This window comes from Gigantopelta aegis, chromosome 3 (assembly GCF_016097555.1).
Source record: "Gigantopelta aegis isolate Gae_Host chromosome 3, Gae_host_genome, whole genome shotgun sequence".
In the NCBI taxonomy this organism is placed as follows: domain Eukaryota; kingdom Metazoa; phylum Mollusca; class Gastropoda; order Neomphalida; family Peltospiridae; genus Gigantopelta; species Gigantopelta aegis.
Genome location: NC_054701.1, coordinates 12,021,541 through 12,043,327, shown reverse-complemented (window position 1 = coordinate 12,043,327; position 21,787 = coordinate 12,021,541). Strand labels below are relative to the sequence as shown.

General features: G+C 35.4%; 1 protein-coding gene across 1 annotated transcript; it reads right to left on the bottom strand.

Moving 5' to 3' along the window:
- Window positions 1–311: 311 nt before the first annotated feature.
- LOC121367525 lies at window positions 312–20,733 on the bottom strand. The gene is made up of 14 exons (XM_041491752.1): window positions 20,676–20,733; window positions 17,017–17,128; window positions 15,111–15,148; window positions 14,562–14,640; window positions 13,944–13,994; window positions 13,368–13,608; window positions 11,867–12,034; window positions 10,488–10,607; window positions 9,594–9,636; window positions 8,646–8,786; window positions 4,988–5,068; window positions 4,145–4,211; window positions 3,323–3,399; window positions 312–2,550 (listed from the first exon to the last, which is right to left on the bottom strand). The coding sequence occupies exons 2-14, from the start codon at window positions 17,042–17,044 to the stop codon at window positions 2,374–2,376; spliced, it is 1,311 nt and encodes a 436-aa protein (XP_041347686.1). The 5' UTR covers window positions 17,045–17,128; window positions 20,676–20,733; the 3' UTR covers window positions 312–2,373.
- Window positions 20,734–21,787: the final 1,054 nt, after the last annotated feature.

The window sequence follows — 21,787 nt, the reverse complement described above, 5'->3', positions numbered from 1 at the left end:
TTACAGTTATATGGCATCAAACATATGGTTAAGGACCACACCAATTGAGGGAGAAGACACACTGTCACCACTTCATGGGCTACTCTTTTCAATTAGCAGCAAGGGATCTTTTATATGCACCATCCCATAGACAGGATAACACATACCATGGCCTTTGATGTACCAGACGTGGTGTACTGGCTGGAGCGAGAAATAACCCAATGGGCCCACTGACGGGGATCCATCCCAAACAGACGTGCATCAAGCGAGCGCTGGATATTAACGGATGCATTTTTTTAATTTTTAGAAAGATTATAGTAAAAGAACTGTTGTTTAAAATGTCTCACAGTACATGAAATGCAGTGTCCAATTTCGAAATATTTCAACCCCATAACCACCTAGAAGTGGCACTTCTGACCCTTCTTGTTTTTATTATGTACCCTCAAATTATTTACTGGCAGAAAGCCTAGTTTATTTACCACCTAACTTTATACTGAAATTAATTCAGAAGATCATACAGGTAGACACCCAGGTAGACTGAAAACATTATTCCATTGATAATGTTTGACACACGAACTAAAAGGTTAGATTAATATAAGTATTATATCAAGTGAAATAAGCAAACATGCCAAAACATGCAAGATGAAAAACTGATGGAAGTACATTGACTTCATCATAATATGTACATATAACAATCAAAATGCAGCCAATAAGACTCAAAAGTAGTTTAGTAAGTAAAGTTTCATTTTTATGTTAACAAGAATCTGAATATATCACTTTTCCCTCTGATCAGCACCATTTATGATGCTTAAAAAGTATCACCAATAAACAAAAATGTCTGAACCATCACATGTAGATATATTTATGTATAAATATTAAACTTGTAAACAATTTAACATCATTCGAAGGCACTGGAAAGACAAAACAAATCATACTGAATACAATAGGTGACACAAAACCTCTTTTTTGACTAGGTAGTTGATAATGAACTCCAATCAATAGCGTATTGTGACCCTCTAACATTTTTATAACCAGTTCTCGTTTATAACACACAACATATTATATTCAATCATTAAAACCAATGCATAAAAAAGGGGAAGAAAGATTTTTAAAAATTGTATCAATGTAATACATAGCATCAATAAATAGGAAACAAAATTAGCTATTTCCTCATAAATATCTGATGCCATGCATTAAGGTACATTTTAAAAAACACACCAGATATTGTAGTGGTTATTGTTTCATATGGCAACACTTAAGTCTAGTGTCCAAAAACCAAAGTGGATCTCTGTCAATGTTTCTTCTTCAAACAAAAAATAAACCATGTCAACAAATATTGTGCAAATATATACTGACTATTATGTAAACAAAACATCATTTGGACAAATAAGTATTTGTAAATGTTTGCTTTTTTTTCTCCTACTGTTAAAACAGCAATATTATTTCTCAAAAGATAAATAAAATAATTTTATATTTTACGCAGAGGAAATAAAAATTAACTTACATTTTTGTTGAGCTTTATGTTATAAAATTATAAAAGAATTTACTATTTAAATGCAAGATACACATCTATAGTTTAATAAACGTTATCAACAACTGCCTTCATACAACATATATGTCTATCATCATGTTTTGGGTGTAGTTTTTTTTTGCAACACAAAATGGTGGGGAAATGCTCTACACCTGAGAGTTAAAATGGAGAATAATACATTTATGTGACCTAGATAGTGTGACCAAAGAATATCAGTGAATGGCTAGCAATAGTAAGAGAATTAATGAGGATGGTCTTTCACAAATGTTTAAATAATACAACATTATTTGAGACTGCATCTTTAAGCAGATCACAAATAAACAAACATCAATTTTTAACATCCAGAAGACATCCTCTTCTGTAGATACTAACTGTTAACACTTAGAAGAGATTCTCTTCTATAAATATTAATTTCCATCACCTAGAAGATATTTTTTTCTATAAATGCTTATCTTTAACACCTAGAAGAGATTCTCTTCTATAAAAGCTAATCTTTGACACCTAGAAGTGATTATCTTCTATAAAAGCTAATCTTTGACACCTAGAAGAGATTATCTTCTATAAAAGCTAATCTTTGACACCTAGAAGAGATTATCTTCTATAAAAGCTAATCTTTGACACCTAGAATAGATTACCTTCTACAAAAGCTAATCTTCAACAGCTAGACAATTCTCTTCTATAAAAGCTAATCTTTGACACCTAGAAAAGAGTATCTTCTACAAAAGCTAATCTTCAACATCTAGACAATTCTCTTCTATAAAAGCTAATCTTGAACACCTAGAAGAGATCCTCATCTGTAAATGCAAGTGACTGCCACCTAGACAGATTCCTGAAAGATGGCGATAAACACAGCTGATATACTGTCAACAAAACTCTTCTCTGTCTGAACTCTGGTTGCTGGAGAGATCCTGGACACTGGTGTCGACTTCCTCGAGAAGTTCCGGAGCTCTCTGAATGACCACCGAGAGGAGATGATCGAAGTATAACTTCTGCTGTCCTGCCTCAAACATCACTTCCTTCAGTGACTTCAATATGTCTTCCTGAAAGCGAAAATATCAAATAAAATATACTTCATTTTATTCAGTTTTATAAATATCATTATGGAAAATTCAGGGTGCGACAATGCCCAGTAGAAAAGGGTTCTCTTGATGCGCAGTTGGTCTAACATCGATCCGAATCAGTGGGCCCTTTCGGCTATTTCTCGCTCCAGCCAGTGCACCACGACTGGTGTATCAAAGGCTGTGGTATGTACTATCATGTTTGTGGGATGGTGCATATAAAAGTCCCCTTGCTATTAATGTAAGGATGTAGCACATTTCCTCTTTAAGACTATATGTCAAAATTATCAAGTGTTTGATATCCAATAGCTGATGACTAATGAATCAATGTGCTCTAGTGGTATCATTAAGCAAAACAAACTTTGTATCAAAAATTCACAAAAGAAAATTAAATTGTTCATTACATTTTGTGGAGAAAAGTTATTAGAAGGAAATGTTTTAACGACGCACTCAACACATTTTATTTACAGTTAAATGGTGTCAGAAATATTATGGTTAAGGACCACACAGGTATTGAGAGAGGAAACCCGCTGTCGCAACTTCATGGGCAACTCTTTTCGATTAGCAGCAAGGGATTTTTTATATGCACCATCCCACAGACAGGATAGTACATACCAAGGCCTTTGTTACACCAGTTGTGGAAACACTGGCTGGAACGAGAAATAGCCCAATGAGTCCACCGACGGGGATCGATCCCAGACCAAACGCGCATCAAGCAAACGCCTTATCAATGAATTACTAACACTGTGATTACCTTTGAGACTTCCGCCGATTCGAACTTCTCCCACAATGGTTTGTAAACATCAGAGCTGTGACCATTGGCTTTGGCTTCTGTCAAAATTAATGTAAATAAATATTACAGCTTTCGATAAAATACAGTTGCTGACATTTACTGCCCAGGTTTGACTGTATATATCTTCTTAATTTATAATGTCCATATATTGTGGGGGTGGACTTTCTTTCTGTATTTTGAACACTGCTTTTAGGATTTTGTTTAAAGCCAGGACTAGTATTGATATTGTCATTGGTATTTTTATTTGTTATTAAATAAATAAAAAAATAAAAATAAAAAAATAATAAAAAATGTCACATTTATCATCAGTGATAGGAATGATAGTATTAAAACAGTTAGGTGCTCTTCAGACTCTGACCCAACTGGATGACAAGTGGTATAGTGCTACTTGCAGACTACACATGCTCCGTAACTTGTAGCATGTGACTAACATCTCTACAATTCAGAGGTTCTCATAATACAACTCAGTTGCACGCTACAAGTTATTACTACAAGTTATTACTACACGTTATTACTACACGTTATTACTATACATAATTCATTGTGAACGCTCTTTTAGAATATGTTTACATATTTGATAAACAAATGTAAATATCACTTGAATTATGTATACATTATTAGCCATGGATGAAAATGTAACTGGACAAAAACACAATTAGAAAACAAGAGCATTAATGTGAGAAATCCATCTTAGAATAAGGACAAAAAGAGATTTTGGACAGCAAGAATTCCGAAAAAATCACAAGGATGTTATAATATATTTGGTAGTAACTACCACAGTACCTGTAGGACTGTGAAGTCTCACTAAGGCTGCATTTCTCTGTGTCTCCATCATTTTTACTTCTTGACTCTGAAGAAGAAAACACAGAACACAACATAAAACTGAAAACATGCTGTGGTGTTCTCTTTATCACAATGAAACTGAAAACATGCTATGGTGTTCTCTCTATCACAATGAAACTGAAAACATGCTCTGTGATGTTCTCTCCATCGCAATAAAACTGAAAACATGTTCTGTAGTGTTCTCTTTATCACAATGAAACTGAAAACATGCCCTGTGGTGTTCTCTCTATCACAATAAAACTGAAAACATGCTCTGGGGTGTCACAATAAATATGAAAACATGTTCTGTGGTGTTCTCTCTATCACAATAAAACTGAAGACATGCTCTGTGGTGTTCTAACTATTACAATAAAACTGCAGATAAGTTACTGTTAGGCAATTATTCTAGTTATTGTAAAACATAATTTTATTAAAACAGATACGCTAAACAAACTTTAGTAAATGAGTGAATCATCTGTTGAGTTTTTCAACCAGAGCTGCAAAAATGGTTTATTAAAATAATTATTGTTCTTTTCTGTATGATGTTTGTATAAAGAAGAAAAGAATAGCCTATGTGGAGGCAGCAGGTTTCTTCTCTCACAGTTTATACCATATCAGCAAAATATTAAATAAAGTAGTTATACCAAATTTTCTCTCGTTTGCTTTAGGATTACAAATGAAATCTCTGACTAAACCATAGAAGGTCCTCAATGTTTCTTCAATATATTATTAAGACTGTCAGAAAAAAGATTGAACTTAGCATTATGAAGAGCTCTGAAAAGCAACAAGTATGTTAAAACCAACCTTCATAACTAGAGCCCTTTGAAGATCACTTAATGTACTTTCTTTCTCTGCTAATTCCTCCTTCATTTCATCAATATTAGCCTGCAAACAAATATATTCTAAGCTTCAATCTCAAGTACACCATTAATATTTATCCATTCGGGATAGATCATTGACTTCTTTTTTCTTTTCATAATGCACTTTTGTCAAATCTGCTTTAGATATTAACCCTTTGAACCCCAAGCTCCTGGCGTGTTCGGCCCAGCTACCCTGAGCTCCTGAGACAAAAATCAAGAAAATCAAAAAATATGTATTTATTTGTTTTTCAAACACTAAGAATATTTTCTGTCATTAATGTATCAAAATAAAGGCTATTTGAAATAAATCTGGACTTATTTGTTATTTATCTCCAATATTTTCTCTTGTGGTGCCAGTCAAACCAGCAGTTTTTGTCCGGCTGTCCAATGCACATAAACTCCCTACAGAAGGTATACCAAAAAACAATCCCTTTTGCCCCCTCTGTGAACTGTCATGTCATTGTTACCTCGACCACGTCCTCTACCAACGGAATGCGTGCTACTGCTACATTCTGAGTGTAGCTGAAAACCTCTCCCGTTATCACAAGAATGATCACTAGAGCCACACCCACTTTCGCCCCCTCTGACAACCGCCCTGTCACTAGACGACTGCACATTATTATCAATTTCAATGTTATCAATATCAATATCACTTTGTAAATCAATTTCAGTGTTATAAATATCACTTTGTAAATCAATTTCAGTGTTATCAATATCACTTTGTAAATCAATTTCAGTGTTATCAATATCACTTTGTAAATCAATTTCAGTGTTATTAATATTAATATCACTTTGTAAATCAATTTTGGAATCAAAATCACTTTCATTACCGTACATTGTTTCACCTATCTCTTCATAGTCGGAACTCGGTATATCAGCTAAAACTTGTTGAACAAAGAACAATTTTTTAGCCATTATTTCGCCGATTTTATGTGTGTCAAACAGGGAAACTTTCTTTTGAAACACGGAAGTTACATTCACAGGAAGTGTGGACTGAAAATTAAATAAAACAAAGCCGTTGATTGGTCGGGAAGTTGCCTAGCGATATTGCTTATAAACAAAGACACGTGGCAGCCGGTTTTCCGGCTGCTGGGGTATTTGGAGGTTGACGTCACGGCCGGTTTTCCGGCCGCTCTGGTTCAAAGGGTTAAAGTGGAATCCACTTAAATTCATATCAGTTCAGTCTAAGAGTAAATTGGTTATTTTCCTATAATACTGCTGCATAGAACAGTTTAGTATTAAAATAGTGATATGTCCCACTAGAACGCCAAGTTAGACATAACAATGATGTAATAAATTGGCACACAAACACCTCACAGGAACGTTCTCCAAAGGAATTGAGTGATATAAATTAAGATTGATTATTGGTAATAAATAGGACATTAAACTCGCTACCATTTCGTTTCATGTTTATGTCCCTCATGAAATCATTTTCATTGTCACTCGCTGAAGCTTGTGAAAATTGAAAATTATTTCACTTGGGACATAAATATAATATGAAATAGAAGCCGGTTTAATATCCCATAAATATTGCTTAATGCCAGACTGCATGTATATAAATATACTCTTCAAAAGAAGAAACGCAAAACCACATTGTCGTAACATTTGGAGAATTGATTTAATTATTGAATGGTGAGTCCGATAATTACCAAATGTTGCAGGATTGTTCACAATTCACTCTAGTCCATTGTGAGTAAGTGATATGACACACCACCAAGGTCAAGGTCATCTGGAGTCAATACTGGGTGTGGCCTCCGTGTGTGTTGACAACTGCCTGGCACCGCCTGCCCATTGAAGCAACCAGAGTACGGATGACGTCCCGGGGGATGGTGGCCCACTCGGCCTACAAGGCTGCTGCCAGCTCGGGCAGGGTCTGGGGCTGTGGTTGTCGCTGTCGGAGGCGTCGGTCCAACTCGTCCCATAGATGCTCAATTGGGTTCAAATCCGGTGATATCGATGGCCAAGGAAGGACATTAATGTTGTTGTTCTGTAGGAAAGCCGTTGTGAGACATGCTGTGTGAGGCCTGGCGTTGTCATGTTGGAACACTGCGTTGGCGTTGGCCATAACTGGAACGATGTGTGGCCGGAGGATCTGGTCAATGTAGCCCTGTGCATTCAGGTTGCCCTGCACGTGGACCAGGTCAGTTCTGCCAGTGTGTGAGATGGCTGCCCACACCATGACACTACCCCCGCCGAATCTGTCCACTTCCTGCACGCAGTTTGCCGCATAACGTTCACCACGACGCCTATACACGCGACATCTTCCATCATGACGTCGGAGCAGAAATCGGGACTCGTCACTGAACCACACCTGTCTCCATCGCAGTTGAGGCCATTGTCGATGAATCTGGCACCACTGCAGTCGGAGTCGACGGTGTTGTGGTGTTAAGATGACACCTCGAACTGGACGTCTGGCACGAATTCCTACCTCACGTAGGCGGTTCCGTACGGTCTGGTCGGATATCCTGCGCAAACCTGGTATTGCTGCGGCTGTGGAGGTGGCAGTAGTCAATCGTTCCCAAAGGTGGCGTACCCGGATGTAGCGGTCCTGCCCGGGGGTAGTGACCCGTGGTCGACCGGATCTAGGGAGGTCACGTGTTGATCCATGTTGCTGGTAACGGTCCCACAGTCTGGAGATGGTGCTTGGGGACACATGGAATGCCCTGGCAACGGCCGTTCTGGATTCGCCTGCATCTAGTCGGCCGATGGCATTGTTTCTCTGCGGTTCACCGAGACGTGGCATGTCCTGGATTGTCAACTGTCGGCCAGATACAGAGGCCAGGCAAGCGAACACCCTGCACTTTTATACTGTCGGTGTTCATGTTGCACGTGCAGACAACGCACGTGCAGTGGTGACATGGTTTGCACGTGGCTGCGTTTTTGCGAATATTCACATTTTGGAACTTTATTGTACGGTAGCTGCGTTTTATCGAATGTAACCGTGGGAATGTGTTTGGGACATGCAATGACCTTATATTCACAAAGCATGAACCGGTAGGAAACATAAAATCGGAGTTATAACCCATTTGTACCCTTTTGCGTTTCTTTTTTTGAAGAGTATAGTTTGTTAATTTTTCATTAAATTTCTTGATATAATAAAACAATTATGACACTGTGATGAGACCGATATATTTTATGGAGCACAAAAGTAAATATTGACCTCAGTCTACGGTATTGGTCAATATATATTATTGATTTCCCTAGAAATTAGGCAAGGCATGGTAGACCAAACACTTTTGGGGCATTTTCGCCAATTTCGGAGTACTTGTTTTTCATTAAAAATACACAAAAATTAATTAAAATAAACATTGAAGTAATTTATGCGTTTCCTTTAATAAATGAATGGCAAAAGATATAAAAGGCATATTTTATTAATTAATAATACATTTTTGGGTGTTTTATAAAAGCAATTTTAGAATTAATTACAGTAGTGAAAAAGGCTTGTTTAATCTCAGGGCAGCATGGCATTGATTAAGGCAAGATGGCGTAAGACTATTGAGGCATGGTGCTGCACCATGCTAAAACAAGCTAGGGAAAACACTATATATGTTTGTCATATCGGTCACATCACAGTGTCATAAATTTTGTTTAATATGAAATACCTGCTCTGAATACTTGCGTTTCATGTCCCAGATCTGCTGGTCTGGTATTTCCGACAGCAGCGCCACGGTATCAACAGGATCAGTTTTCATACTGTACAACATATCCTGTAGATGGCGCCATTTCTTTTCTGATGCACACAGCTTTGTTAAAAAAAAACGTTCATTGACAAAATAAAAATATATCAATAAATATACAATAAAAATTAATTTTTTAATATTAAGGATTATTATAGGAAACTAAAAAGAAAACAGTCCGGGCCAAATTTACAAAGCCACTTTATGTTTTACACAAAGCCACTTTATGTTTTACACAATGCTTAAACATCTGCTATAAAGAAAAACAGGGTTCGTAAATTCGGCCCCTCAATTAGAGTGCATTTTCATCCTGATTAAACAACATGCCTTAGTGTCAGATTAATTTCATTTGTATATATCTATATCTATATCTATATCTATATCTATATCTATATCTATCTATATCTACATAATTATTTTTGAAAACAAGAGTCTTGATCAACAGTTATTCCAGAGTTATACTGGAATATTTAAAGCAAACTGACGTACATTGTAAGTACACATTTTAGCTGCAAATATGAGCATATTTCAAATTTTTTAAGTATTTGAAATAGATCGTTCAGTTTTCCAGATTATATGATAGTTCAACTTATTCATTAGCTACACAATTAACAGTAAAACCCCTCTAAACCGGACCCTGTGTATACCCGAATTACCTCAAAGCTAAATATCAGTACAGAACATAACCTTTCTAAACCCAATACCCCTTAAAATCAAACATTTTAATTGGTGTCATAGTATCCATTTTAAAGGTTTCATTGCATTACAAAGGCGAAAACATACAAGCTGATTAAAACTGAGCACTGTTTGTAATTAGCATGAGTGTACATAGTGAGATGTGACTGTAGTGTAAAACAGTTGTTTGGGTCTCACCTCATGGTGTATGTTTCTATCTTCAGCAGTTTTCATGACATCACTAGAAGAAAGACAATTCACTTAAAACAACAAACTAGACATTTAAACCAGGTTATCCATGGTATAGACTGGCACAAACTTTATTCTATGGTGGTATTTAAATTAAATATGACATAGTCTTTTTTTACATTTATAGTTTTGCATTAAGTCATATGTTGATACTTGTATCCTAAAATACTTTTATTCTGTTGAATGCATTCTTGTTAAACTAAAGTTGCAAAAACATGAACTGTATAATTTAGATGGCTTCTTTTATTAGAACTGTATAATATAATATAAAATAAACAACTCTTTATTTAACCTCCATCAGTTGCCCGAACTTACTAATCCATACATCTGGCGTCCAGGTGGACCCAATCACCATTATGACTCCCTCGTATGATAACATAAAAGAAATAATAATATTGTGGTATTAAAATATTTTAATTCAGTCAGAATTATATGTTTTTCCATCATTTTTGACACTGATGATCTTGCTTTTTACACTCAGAAACTGAAAATTGTATATACAGATCATATGGCTGTACGAAATTAAATAATCTTTGGTCTTTGTTGATGGCATGTGTGGATGTGACAACTACTTAAAAGAGATAACAAAATAACAGATGACCACAAAACTATCACAAGACATCCACCCTTGTTGTCTGCATGGACCCTGATGTACTCACAAGGGATAATTATATTATTATATGATATTCTAAAATGGAAAACATGTTCCACTTAATAAAAGTTCAGAGACATATACAATTTTAAATCGGCCAAATTAAGAACACAGACTGACATAACTGGAACAAGAAAAGGGAATATTTTCAGTCAGCACAGAGGACAATAATGAAAGACCAAGTTACATACTTTCTCATTTCTCTCAGATACACCAACTGCAGACACTGAGAGTTTCTCAGCATTCGTTCTGCTATCACTTCCACAGAGTTATCACCCCTGATTAACAAGATTCCATTCATTTCTAGAATTCTGAAAATTAATTCAAGAACATCAGCCGTAATTTCTTAACAAACCTGTAATATTGGTGCTTTTATTAGTATGCAGCAAGTGCCAATTTTCAATGGCTATCAAGGATTTATTTATCCAGGCATTCTGTGGGTCTGATGATAGGGCCCCTTCGCAAAAGAAAGTGACACTGAACATTCCCAATTTCTATGCTAAAAATGCCCCGAATTTATATTTAATTATGTCTGTTGTAATAAATTAATTTAACAGAGGTGCACTGCATCATTCAGTGGTTTGAAAAAACATCCCAAGTATGATTTACTTGTGCTAATTTTCCCAATCCTATCATACATGTAGGACCATGGCAAAAAATCCCGGATAAATCCCTCTCTACATTTTATGCTTACAATTATGTACCTCGGTAGGTTCAGTAGATATAACCATCTCTCTTTTTTAAACAGCCTACTACTTTTTAAAGATAATGCTAAACACCCTGAACATTTTGTTTATCTAGAACTTCTAATTTGTATCGAACACAGTTAAACATAAAAAAACTTTTTTTTACTAATAATTTCATAGAAAATCTTCAAAGACACAATACGAAATAATTACATAAATAAAATATCAACAACAACTGTAGATTATTGTGTTTAGAAAGGGAGATCCACTTTTGTCCTATCTGCTTATAATAGCTTATGAACTTTTGAGTGAAGTTTGATACAAATATTAACGGACTAACTTTTAATGATTCAGAATATCTTACAATGATAGATATAGGGAGATTTTACCATAAAAGGTATTTAACCACTATACAATTGATGGACTGAAACCAAAAACCAATACGGCATTTTTAATAACAGGAAAATGTAATGTACAGCTGCATCTAAATATAAAAGTTGACATCATTGCTAAAAAGGAAATAGTATTTATATATAGCCTTTTGGCAAAAAGAATCAGCTTTTCACCACTATATTTACTAGTGTTTTCCCTAGCTTGTTTTAGCATGGTGCAGCACCATGCCTCAATAGTCTAGCACCATCTTGCCTTAATCAGCACCTCTTTATAAAACACCCCAAAAGGTATTATTAATTAATAAAATATGCCTTTTATATCTTTTGCCATTCATTTATTAAAGCAAGCACATAATTTACACTATGTTTATTTCAATTATTTTTTGTGTATTTTTAATGAAAAACAAGTGCCCCAAAAATGGTGAAAATGCCCCAAAAGTGTTTGGTCTACCATGCCTTGTCAAATTTCTAGGGAAATCACTATTTACATACATATCTCCTTTCTTCACAACACTGGGGCTGGAGATGTTTAACACAGTAACAAGTCCCTGGTTCATTGGACTGCAGGTGAATCCAAACCCGTTGTCTGAGCGATTCAACTGCACACACTGGATGCACTGAGGACCAAATAACTTGAGGCTATCAAACAAAGAACAGCGTCTAAAAAGAGCAAAGAAATAAAATGAGCCTATTGTGTCAAGCAATGTAGCTTGATCATGACAACAGAAAAGAGCAGACAGTAAATAATATACAGTACTACCAAACATGAGAAAATAATGGCAAACTATAGATTCAAATGTTATTCATTCAATGCAAAATGTCTTTGTCATTATAGCACCACTTTTGCTATGAAGTAGAGATGATTTCTAGGATGCTCCATTATTTATAAAAAGAAGACAATTTTTTTTTTATATAGTTAAGAGCAGAGGATTTTTTAAAAGAAACAAATTTGCCTTTGAAGTGCAGACATCTATTACAGAACACCGATTGAAAACATCTCAACATGCTGCTGTGGGGATGAACCCTACAATCCACTGGATCTCAAGCAGAAGCTCACTGAGGATTAACAGATCGGCAAAAAATATTGTCATTTTTCAAATGAATTATAAATGTCATCAAATAATGAAACACCTTCCTACAAATTACAAATGACAGGGCATTTTTTTAAATTTTAAATGTAGGAAAGACTGACAACATATTTAGGGGTGCAATGATACAGTCAAAACCGTATTGCGATATAAGAAACTGTATTGCAATATGTATTGTAATATAGTTGATATTATTTAAATTTAATATTTATGGGTTGGGTTTTTTAATGAAAACAGAAGGCATAACTTTTTAATGATCTTTATTAGTTTCAGCTGTCAGGCTAAATGTTTTCGTCCATATTTTAATTTTTTAACACAATACTAGTCTACTAGAACACCGTGTGACGGTGTCAAACTATTTATAAATTGTCACATTCGGAAATCCTTACTATCAGGCTTTTCCGTTGCTGCTCGCTTGACACGGAAATGTACGTATTGAGTCGCAATATTTCGAAAGATCGACCGAACCAGAGCCATGGTTATTAGCCGAGGTATTTTGGACGATCGGCCGAAGTATTCCGAGTTCAGTGAAAAACAGCGAAGTGTGATTCTCATTTGTAGGTTTATTTCTTTGAAGATGATAGCCGTAACCGTATTCCATCGTAAATGAACAATGAATGATAATGTGTAAGTAATAAAACATTTATTTGTAATTATCGTTAACTGGTTATTTTCATTGGATTTTTAATACGTTTTGTTTAGAAGTTAGAACCAAGTATAACCGACCTATCACTTCATATGTCAAAAAGTAAGCCGACTATGCTTGACGTGAAAAAATAGCGTATAAAAATCGCGATACGCAAAACTGTACCGTGGTTCGTATAGAGCTGATTAATTATCGCGGTATACCAGTTTATCGCTGCAGCACTACAACATATTAGAAAAATTCTGTCTTTTACTCTGACCTTGAGCGTAGTTTTGGAGACGATGAGCTTGTTTCTGAACAGAGGAGGACAGATGACGACTGGCTTCTGGCTCTGCGGACCTGAGCCACTTGAAGAGCTGCCAGGTACTTATCCCGCTCCCAGGAGTCACGAGGCTCACGGTCGTCGGGGGAGTTTGCCATGTTCGAGCCCGCGGGTTTAACCAAGTGGTAGATCTCCGACAAAAACACTTCCCTGTCCTCTACCGATATGGTGACATCATCTGTACAACACAGATATCAATTGGCAAACACCAATCTGTCAATTTGTATGTCTGTCAGAAATGCTGATTATAACATTGCTTCTTAGAGTGAACATCAACAACTCATGGACTCTTCTATTCACTTGATGAGTTCTTATCAATTTGTCTTTTATGTAACTCAATTACTTCCACTGACATATTAAAATAATACTTGCAATTTATGATATGAAGACTGTTTTTATTAATCTCCTTTTTTAATTCTTGGTGGTGGTGGTGTTGGTAATAAAAAAATGTTATAAATTAGTGTGTCATTTAATTATTGTCACAATGCAATGGTCAACCTTTGATATACATACTGAGAAAATCTAACTTCAGCTGCTCCAAGTCCTTGCCAGTGATTTTATATTCTGAAAAAAAGAAGAGTATTTTTATTATTATACAGCATTTAGAAAAATGTGTGAAAATCTGAGTGAAATGATAATGCTATTATTACCTAGTGTTAATCACACTGTAACATGTGTTGTTCTCGTTCTCAATATTGATCAGTTACAGGGTTCACACTATATGACTCATGTAACTGAAACTTTTCTGAGAATAAACGTAAAATGGTGAACATTATATAATAAACAGAATATCTCCCAATATACATGTATGTCAAATATTATCTATAACTCATCTTGTTAAATTTGCAATAACACAAGTTAACATAAAGCATCCTCTCTAGGTTGCACATATTGTATGGGTGTTGGTAATCTGCTTTCATCAGAGAACTGTTCAAGCACGCCTGTCATGGACACAACCTCTGACTTCACCAGAGTTCTTTCCATGACAGGGACTGCACATGTTTACTGTACATCATTTTTATTGAGAGTTCCTATTAGATTAGTTGTCTTTCTTAACACAGTAGTAAAATACAATATTAATAAAATTATGAACAGCAGAAGAAAACAAATGGTTGACCCGTAACAACTTACTGTCTACAAGATAACAAAACTTCTGTAGACTATTTCCTTGCAGCCATGATTTAACATTAGATGTGCTCCAGAGCTCTACCTGCAATTTCAACATAAATTTTAAATTAACTTTATTTAAAGTTGAAGCCTAGGAAACAAAATACACAAAAACTACAGTATATTGTAATAGAAAATATGTCAAACGGGGAGGGAATGAAGAAATATTGAGAGAGAGAGAGAGAGAGAGAGAGAGAGAGAGAGAGAGAGAGAGAGAGAGAGAGAGAGAGAGAGAGAGAGAGAGAGAGAGAGAGAGAGTTTTGATGCAGACACCCACATACACCACATACAGGAGAGATATAAGAGAGAGAGAGGCAACTAAACACAGTAGTATATAGAGAAAGAAAATAAGGATTGAGACGGTGTCTGTTAGAAAAAAAAAATTAAATCCCGTGCATTTTATGGAATATAAAACAATTTCTCAAGAATGCAATTATTAAAATATTTATATATAACTTAAGACACGCACACAGCGTTTTTACAAGGTAAAGAGTTATAGTAACTACTGCTTACAGATTGATCAGTCAGTTTTCTTGGATTGACATCTTCAACTAAAAAATATAATATTAATAATATAGCTGCATTTAATCTAAATTTGCTTAGAGTTTGTGTAAATGTACAAATATACAAAGGTTTTAACTTATAAACATGTTATATTTTTAAGTATGAAATTTTAAGCAATGTGTAAACCTACAGGTACATGTATGTACATGCAACATGCTATTCAGAATAAGGTTTTTGGTGAATTTAGTATGAAATACATGTAGATTTATTACATACCTATTCAGTCTTACTATGGTGATAAAGACGTTTTCAAACCCTGTGATAGATTTACAAATTATGCCACGTTGTATTTGAAATCATATCTGGTCAACACTTGTTGAAATAATATAATATGAACAAAACTATGTCCAAAATATCTACTGGCCCTTAATTTATTTTGATGAGTATATATATATATATATATATATATTGTTTGGGTTTTTTGGGGGGGTTTTCTTGCCCACTGAACAGGGTTATCCAGCTTTTGCACAGTGCTAAAAAAACATTTGTCTGACCCTAGGGCTAGATAAATCTGTCTGACCCGAGGATTAGACAATTTCTACATACGCGTGACGTCGTAACTCATGGTTTTCAAAATTCTGTTTGCCATTTCACATAGTATCATTGTTTTAAAAATATTTAAATAAATTAATATTTTCAACTTTATATTTGTTGCATTTTTATGTTGTTGCACTATATTTTTCAGTGTATGATTAAACAAGTTTCATTGTTTGTAGGTGAAATGTTTACGAATCATTCAACAATAAACAAACGTACGTAGCTTACAAAACTACTGTTTTGTTACTGTACTTAAATGGGCAAGAAAAAGAATCTATCACCGTTGTGAGGTATAGATAAGGCAATTTCAGCCCTCGGGATGAAATGTTTTTGTCCCACAGGTTGGAAGTGCCTTATCTATACCTCAAAACAGTGATAGATTCTATTAATATATATATATATATATATATATATATATACACAGTAGTATACTATTACTTGCACTTATTGGAGGGAACACATTGTGAATATTTTGTCATCACACAGCTACATGTATATCCCACATGTTGAAGACTGATTTAAAGACATCTAATTGGTTGCTCCATGGTGATAACATAAATGTAACAGACATATACAGTTCAATAAAATGAACATTATCTAAACTGACTGCTCTACGATTTATACTCAGAAACAGGACAATAAACTTTTGGGCCGCATTCCATGAAGCGATCTTAGCCCTAAGATCACCGTAATTGCACAGCTGACATATGCACTTAAGGTGATCTTAGCGCTAAGATTGCTTTGTGGAACAGGGCCCAGGGATTTAGATCTGGCTAATATGAGTGCAACACGTTTTTTGTCCGTTACGAGCACACTTATTAATGTAGTATTGTTATTAGCAGCTGCTGAAATGTTGTGTCATGTGGATGTACAGAAATGCATTCAAAGTTATTTTAATCTAATTATAGCTTCACATAGGACTCAGATCAGGGCTCACACTGAAATGTATGTTGTTTAAGCCAATTTTCACACATTTAGAGTATTTTCTTGAAAATTATTAAAAAGTGGTTAATTTAAAGAAAAAATTATTAGACAAAGACTAATGTAGCAACTGGCTAATTTAGCAATGGACAGGGTGAACCCTAATTCTGTGATTTTGATGTCATCATGTTTGTAGCATAATTATTTTGGGCACAAATATTTTGAGCATAACCTTTATCACTTTAACTTTGGTGGAATCTACCGAGCCCTGCACTCATGTCTGTTACACACCATTTAAAAAGTATCCAGCTTGTTATTACAAGATATGTTTCAAAACAATTTTGTTATAAGATAAATGGTATCTAAATGTCACTCATGCAGTATTCTTCTGACATACCTGTTGATACGGTGCTGCTTTCTGCCATGGCAGTTCCACTGCTGTGAACCAGGTCATTTCACTAACTGGTGAAGTCATTTAACATTCCACAAGCATTCTCCAACTTCTAGTTCTGATTAGCACAGTTCAAAGTAAAACAATAAAATACACTATCATTATAAACAATATCCCATTATTATAATACCAAAAAAATGCATGGACATGCAGCACTAAAAATTATAGTAGCTGGTGTCTGGTACAAATCACAAGCTTTTTTACCACATAAAAGTTTTGAACAAGACTGAGTATTGTTTTATACCCCAAAAATAAAACAATTCAACCAATGCCAAGTCCCATGTCAACCTATTCATGCAATAGTGTACAATTATAAAAAATAGTATTTTTATTACACTGTACATGTTACAATCAATGTGTAAAATCAGAATATGGATGTGTGTTAACATTTATCCTTTAGATTATATGCATATTACGGTATATTCATATAATGTGTATGTAATTTTGTGTACACGTACATGAACAATAACATGTACAGGGCTTGAACTTAACAACGACAATTGCCGCGGGATAAGAGGAATGAAAATTACAAAAATCAAAAAGTACTCATTGTAATTTAGGCACAATTTAGATCGGGCTTCTATAAACGAATTAAATACAATTAATTTTAATATAATCTTAGCCCTTAAGGAGAGGGATAGGTCAGGAAGGTTGGCCTAGGCCACAGGAGGTTATTTAGGCCACAGGAGGTTATTTAGTGGTTGGGATAGGGAAGAGCACCAGACGTATTGGCCCGTCTAGATACACACACCCTTGGAGTTTGGTTGGGTAAGGAGATATTGCCCATCTAGACCCCTCTGGCGAGTACATATTGCCTGAACAAGTTCTTAGTAGCGCTACTCACCTGGGGGTTACAACGTACACACTCCTTAATATAAAGATAACCCAAATATTTGTCATTTTATGACAGCAAATGGTCCTCAAAGATGAGATGTGCAACAAGTTTGAACTTTGATATTTCGAAATCCACAGCATCCTCATGGGTTTCCTCCTGCTTCAGATACTTGACTGTAGCCCACCACAGGAAATGGTCCCGGTCATCAAAAATTCCACAAAAAGATCATATTTTTCAATAAATTTCCCACATATGTCAAATAAAATATGAAGCCTGTTACCATGGTAACGGGGTATGGTACCTCTTGGGAGATGATGGTCATCCAAAAAGGTTGTGAAGCCCTTTGGATCATCCTTGCCGTCCTTGTATCTTATCTTGTTCACTTGTAGAACTATATTTCCAGCCAAGCAGTCATTTCCATATAGGTCTCAGTCTCTAGAGGTTTGAGGGCTGACCGACAGGAACTCGCGATGGTATCCAGCGGGTGTAGATGACAATTTAATTCATTTAATGTCTTGTTCCAGTTCTCGTTTATCCTTTGAATTGTTGCATGGTTCACCACAACTCAATCCGTTATTCTACTGCGGCAGTCCTGGTAATTTATGTTGTTGAAGTCAGAGTATATTCTGGCAAACGTGTTCTTCGTAGTCAACTGATGTGCCAGCTTGCAGGTCCGATATTATTCCCAACTCCCTGGCCATCTGCTCCACCGTATTCCGATGGGGAATATCCTTCAGCTTTACCCCGGAATGTTCACTAAATCTCTGTATAAGTGTCGGAATGTTTTTTTGCAGGGACTTGGTTAATGATTGAGTCACACACCATCATTAGAGTGCTAACAGTAGGTTTTACCATCCTTTTTAGACTGATTTTCTCTTTGATCTGGGTCCGCAACTCCTTTAGGTTCTCGAAATATTTCTTCTGCATCTCAGATTTTGCTTTAGAAATTAACTTTAACCTCCTCCTGAGTGTTGCGTTCCTTGGGGTGATTGCATCTCCCCTCAAACGCTGTTGGCTGGACTGTTGTAAAGATTCACACAGTGTAGACGTTAATGATGTAACTGGTGTGTTGCAGCAAATGGAGCTGTAGTAGTCGCAGCGAATCATTCGTCATGTTTTATTTTCATTAATAATTATTTTAAACTCATTAGTGACATCGTGTTTCAAATACAAAATTTACCGGAATTATACCCATTTCCATGAGTAACTAAATGTCAACCACATTATTCATTGATAGCACAAAAATAATCTCTTGAAGTGGACTCTTTGTTGCCACCAATTTATATCACAAACAATCAAAACTAACCCATAAAATGATTGTTTATTTAGTTAATCGGTTGCTTCGTTGACATGCCTTGACATGTGGATACCGTTTTGCTGTGTATTGGGTCATCTAAGACTTCAATGGACATCAAAAGAATGTGTGTCAACTACAAGTTCTCAACATTTGCATGAGTCTCGCTGCACAGAAGCATAGCAGACATAAGCCTTAGGAGTATTTGTTTTGCTGAAAGGCGCTGGTTACAGCTATCTACTAAATTATTTATCTTTGACAGTAGTTTCCAACTCACAAACGTCTGAAACAAGAGTTACAAGACTGCTTACAATTACATAATTTATTCAACCAATCACAAGTTGTGTTCATTAATGTCCACGCCTTCTTACTGTGTATACATTTTAACAGTTGACCAATGGCAGTCGACCTCTTATAATTACTGTTGCATGAAGGATATAGTTTGGAACCACACGTCAAACGCGATTATTTATAAATATATTTTCCAAATAATTATTATTAAATGAAAAAAATATATATAAAAAATAGTAAAATTCCAGGACTTTCCAGGGGGTTAATTCATTTTTCCAGGAGTTTTAAGCACTTTCCTGGATGAAAATAAAATTTAAGCACTTTCCAGGGTTTTCCAGGATGTGTGCGAACCCTGGAATGGAGTTTTAGATTCACGAGAAATGGAGTTGTAGGAGTCACAAGGAATGGAGTTGTACGAGTCACAGCAAATAAGGTTGGAGGAGCCACAGCGAATGGAGTTGTAATAGTCATGGCAAATGGAGTAGTAATACTAAGAGTCACAAGGAATGGAGTTGTATGAGTCACAGCGAATGGAGTTGGTGGAGTCATAGTGAATGGAGTTGTAGGAGTCACAGCATATGGGGGTTTTCTCGTTCCAACACCACAACTGGTCAAAGGCTGTGGTATGTGCTTTCCCGTCTGGAAAAGTGCATATAATTTATAAAAGATTCTTTGCTGCTAACTGAAAAATGTTGCCCATTTCGGTATAATATCTGCCCTTTATTATTTTTTGTTAGGGATAGGGGTTAGGATTAGAGTTAGGATTAGTCTCATGATTAGGGTTAGGGTTCGGACTAGGGGTTAGGGTTACGCAACTTACGGGGTTAGGGTTACGGGGGTGGGGCGTGGGCGGACCGGGCGAATATTTGTTCTAGGTTTCCTCCAATGATGAGGAGTCATAATTACCAAATGTTTGACATCCAATAGACGATGATTAATAAATCAATGTGCTAGAGTGGTGTCGTTGAACAAAACAAAACTAACTGGCTAGAGAACGTCAAATTAAATGGATCATTTGATGGGAAAGAAGGGATGTCCACCAGTCTATTCGATTTGTCGGTTTAATGTTACACAAAATGAAGCAACGCTGATGTAAGCACTGTATGGTTGATAGGACAATACCTGTAATATACTATATAATATGATCTGTACTTAATGATGCACAATGTATCGAAAAATCATAACCTTTTCTGTTTTCACGTCTTCGTTTTTGTTTACAACTTTGCTGTTAGACTGGTTCTTCTTGTTGTGTATGAGAATTCCTCCAATAACTTGGCGCACCCAAACATGTTAAATCCACACACACACACACACACACACACACACACACACACACACACACATACACACCCAGCAATAAGAAAGCCATTGTTAAGAATAATGAACGACTAAATATATACATTAAACAAAATAAAATAATTTATAGTTATAAGTTCTATAGCGACATGTCACATATTATTTAAGTGTTTTAGCTGACAAACTATTTCTTGCTGTATCCATGTCCCAACAGAGCTGTGCTTTTGTTACAAGATGGGCACTAGGGCAGTTGATAATTATACATGTAGGCCTGGTAGTATTTTTCATAGCTGTTCATTCACTGACATGCGGGAAACTCATTTATGAATTTTTAAAAAATGTTTTTGTCTTGTCATTTCAAGTTCAGGACAATTAATTTTTAAAATGTCTTTTGTCCTCAATTGTAATGTTGCCTATTTTTTTAGCTTGCATAGCCTGTTGTTTGTATATTATGGTATCGACATCTTTCGATTTCAAGGCGATACTCTTATTTTGGTGAAATGTCGTCTTAGATTACAGTTGTTAACTTTTTCCAGATAGGCCTATGTTGCAAGTCTACATGGTTGTGTAATACGCTTGTAATATATATGTTTTTTTCAGAATTTTTCAGTTTCTGTAGATAATGTTGTCTGTAGTTATGTTGTAATTTTTCAGTTAATATTTTCTTTAGTGTTTTTGATTTCTTTAGAATAACGCAAATTTCTGTTATATCAATATTGTTTTTCTTGAACATGTTAGTTACGTAGTTGTGGAAACTGTTTTTGTCATTCCTGTTGAGCAGTTTGTTGTATTGGACTGCATCATATAATAAAGTAGTACTTTAAAAGTATGTTTCTGCGGTATGTTTTCTAGATGTGCCCAGTAACAAGATTTTTTTATTTATTTCAGCTATTAATGGATATCGGCCTAGTTCACTTTTACATGCGATATTTGTTGTATTTTTTTCTACTTGAAAGTTGTATTTACAGAATTTTGTACGCATTTTTTCCAAAGGTTCCTTT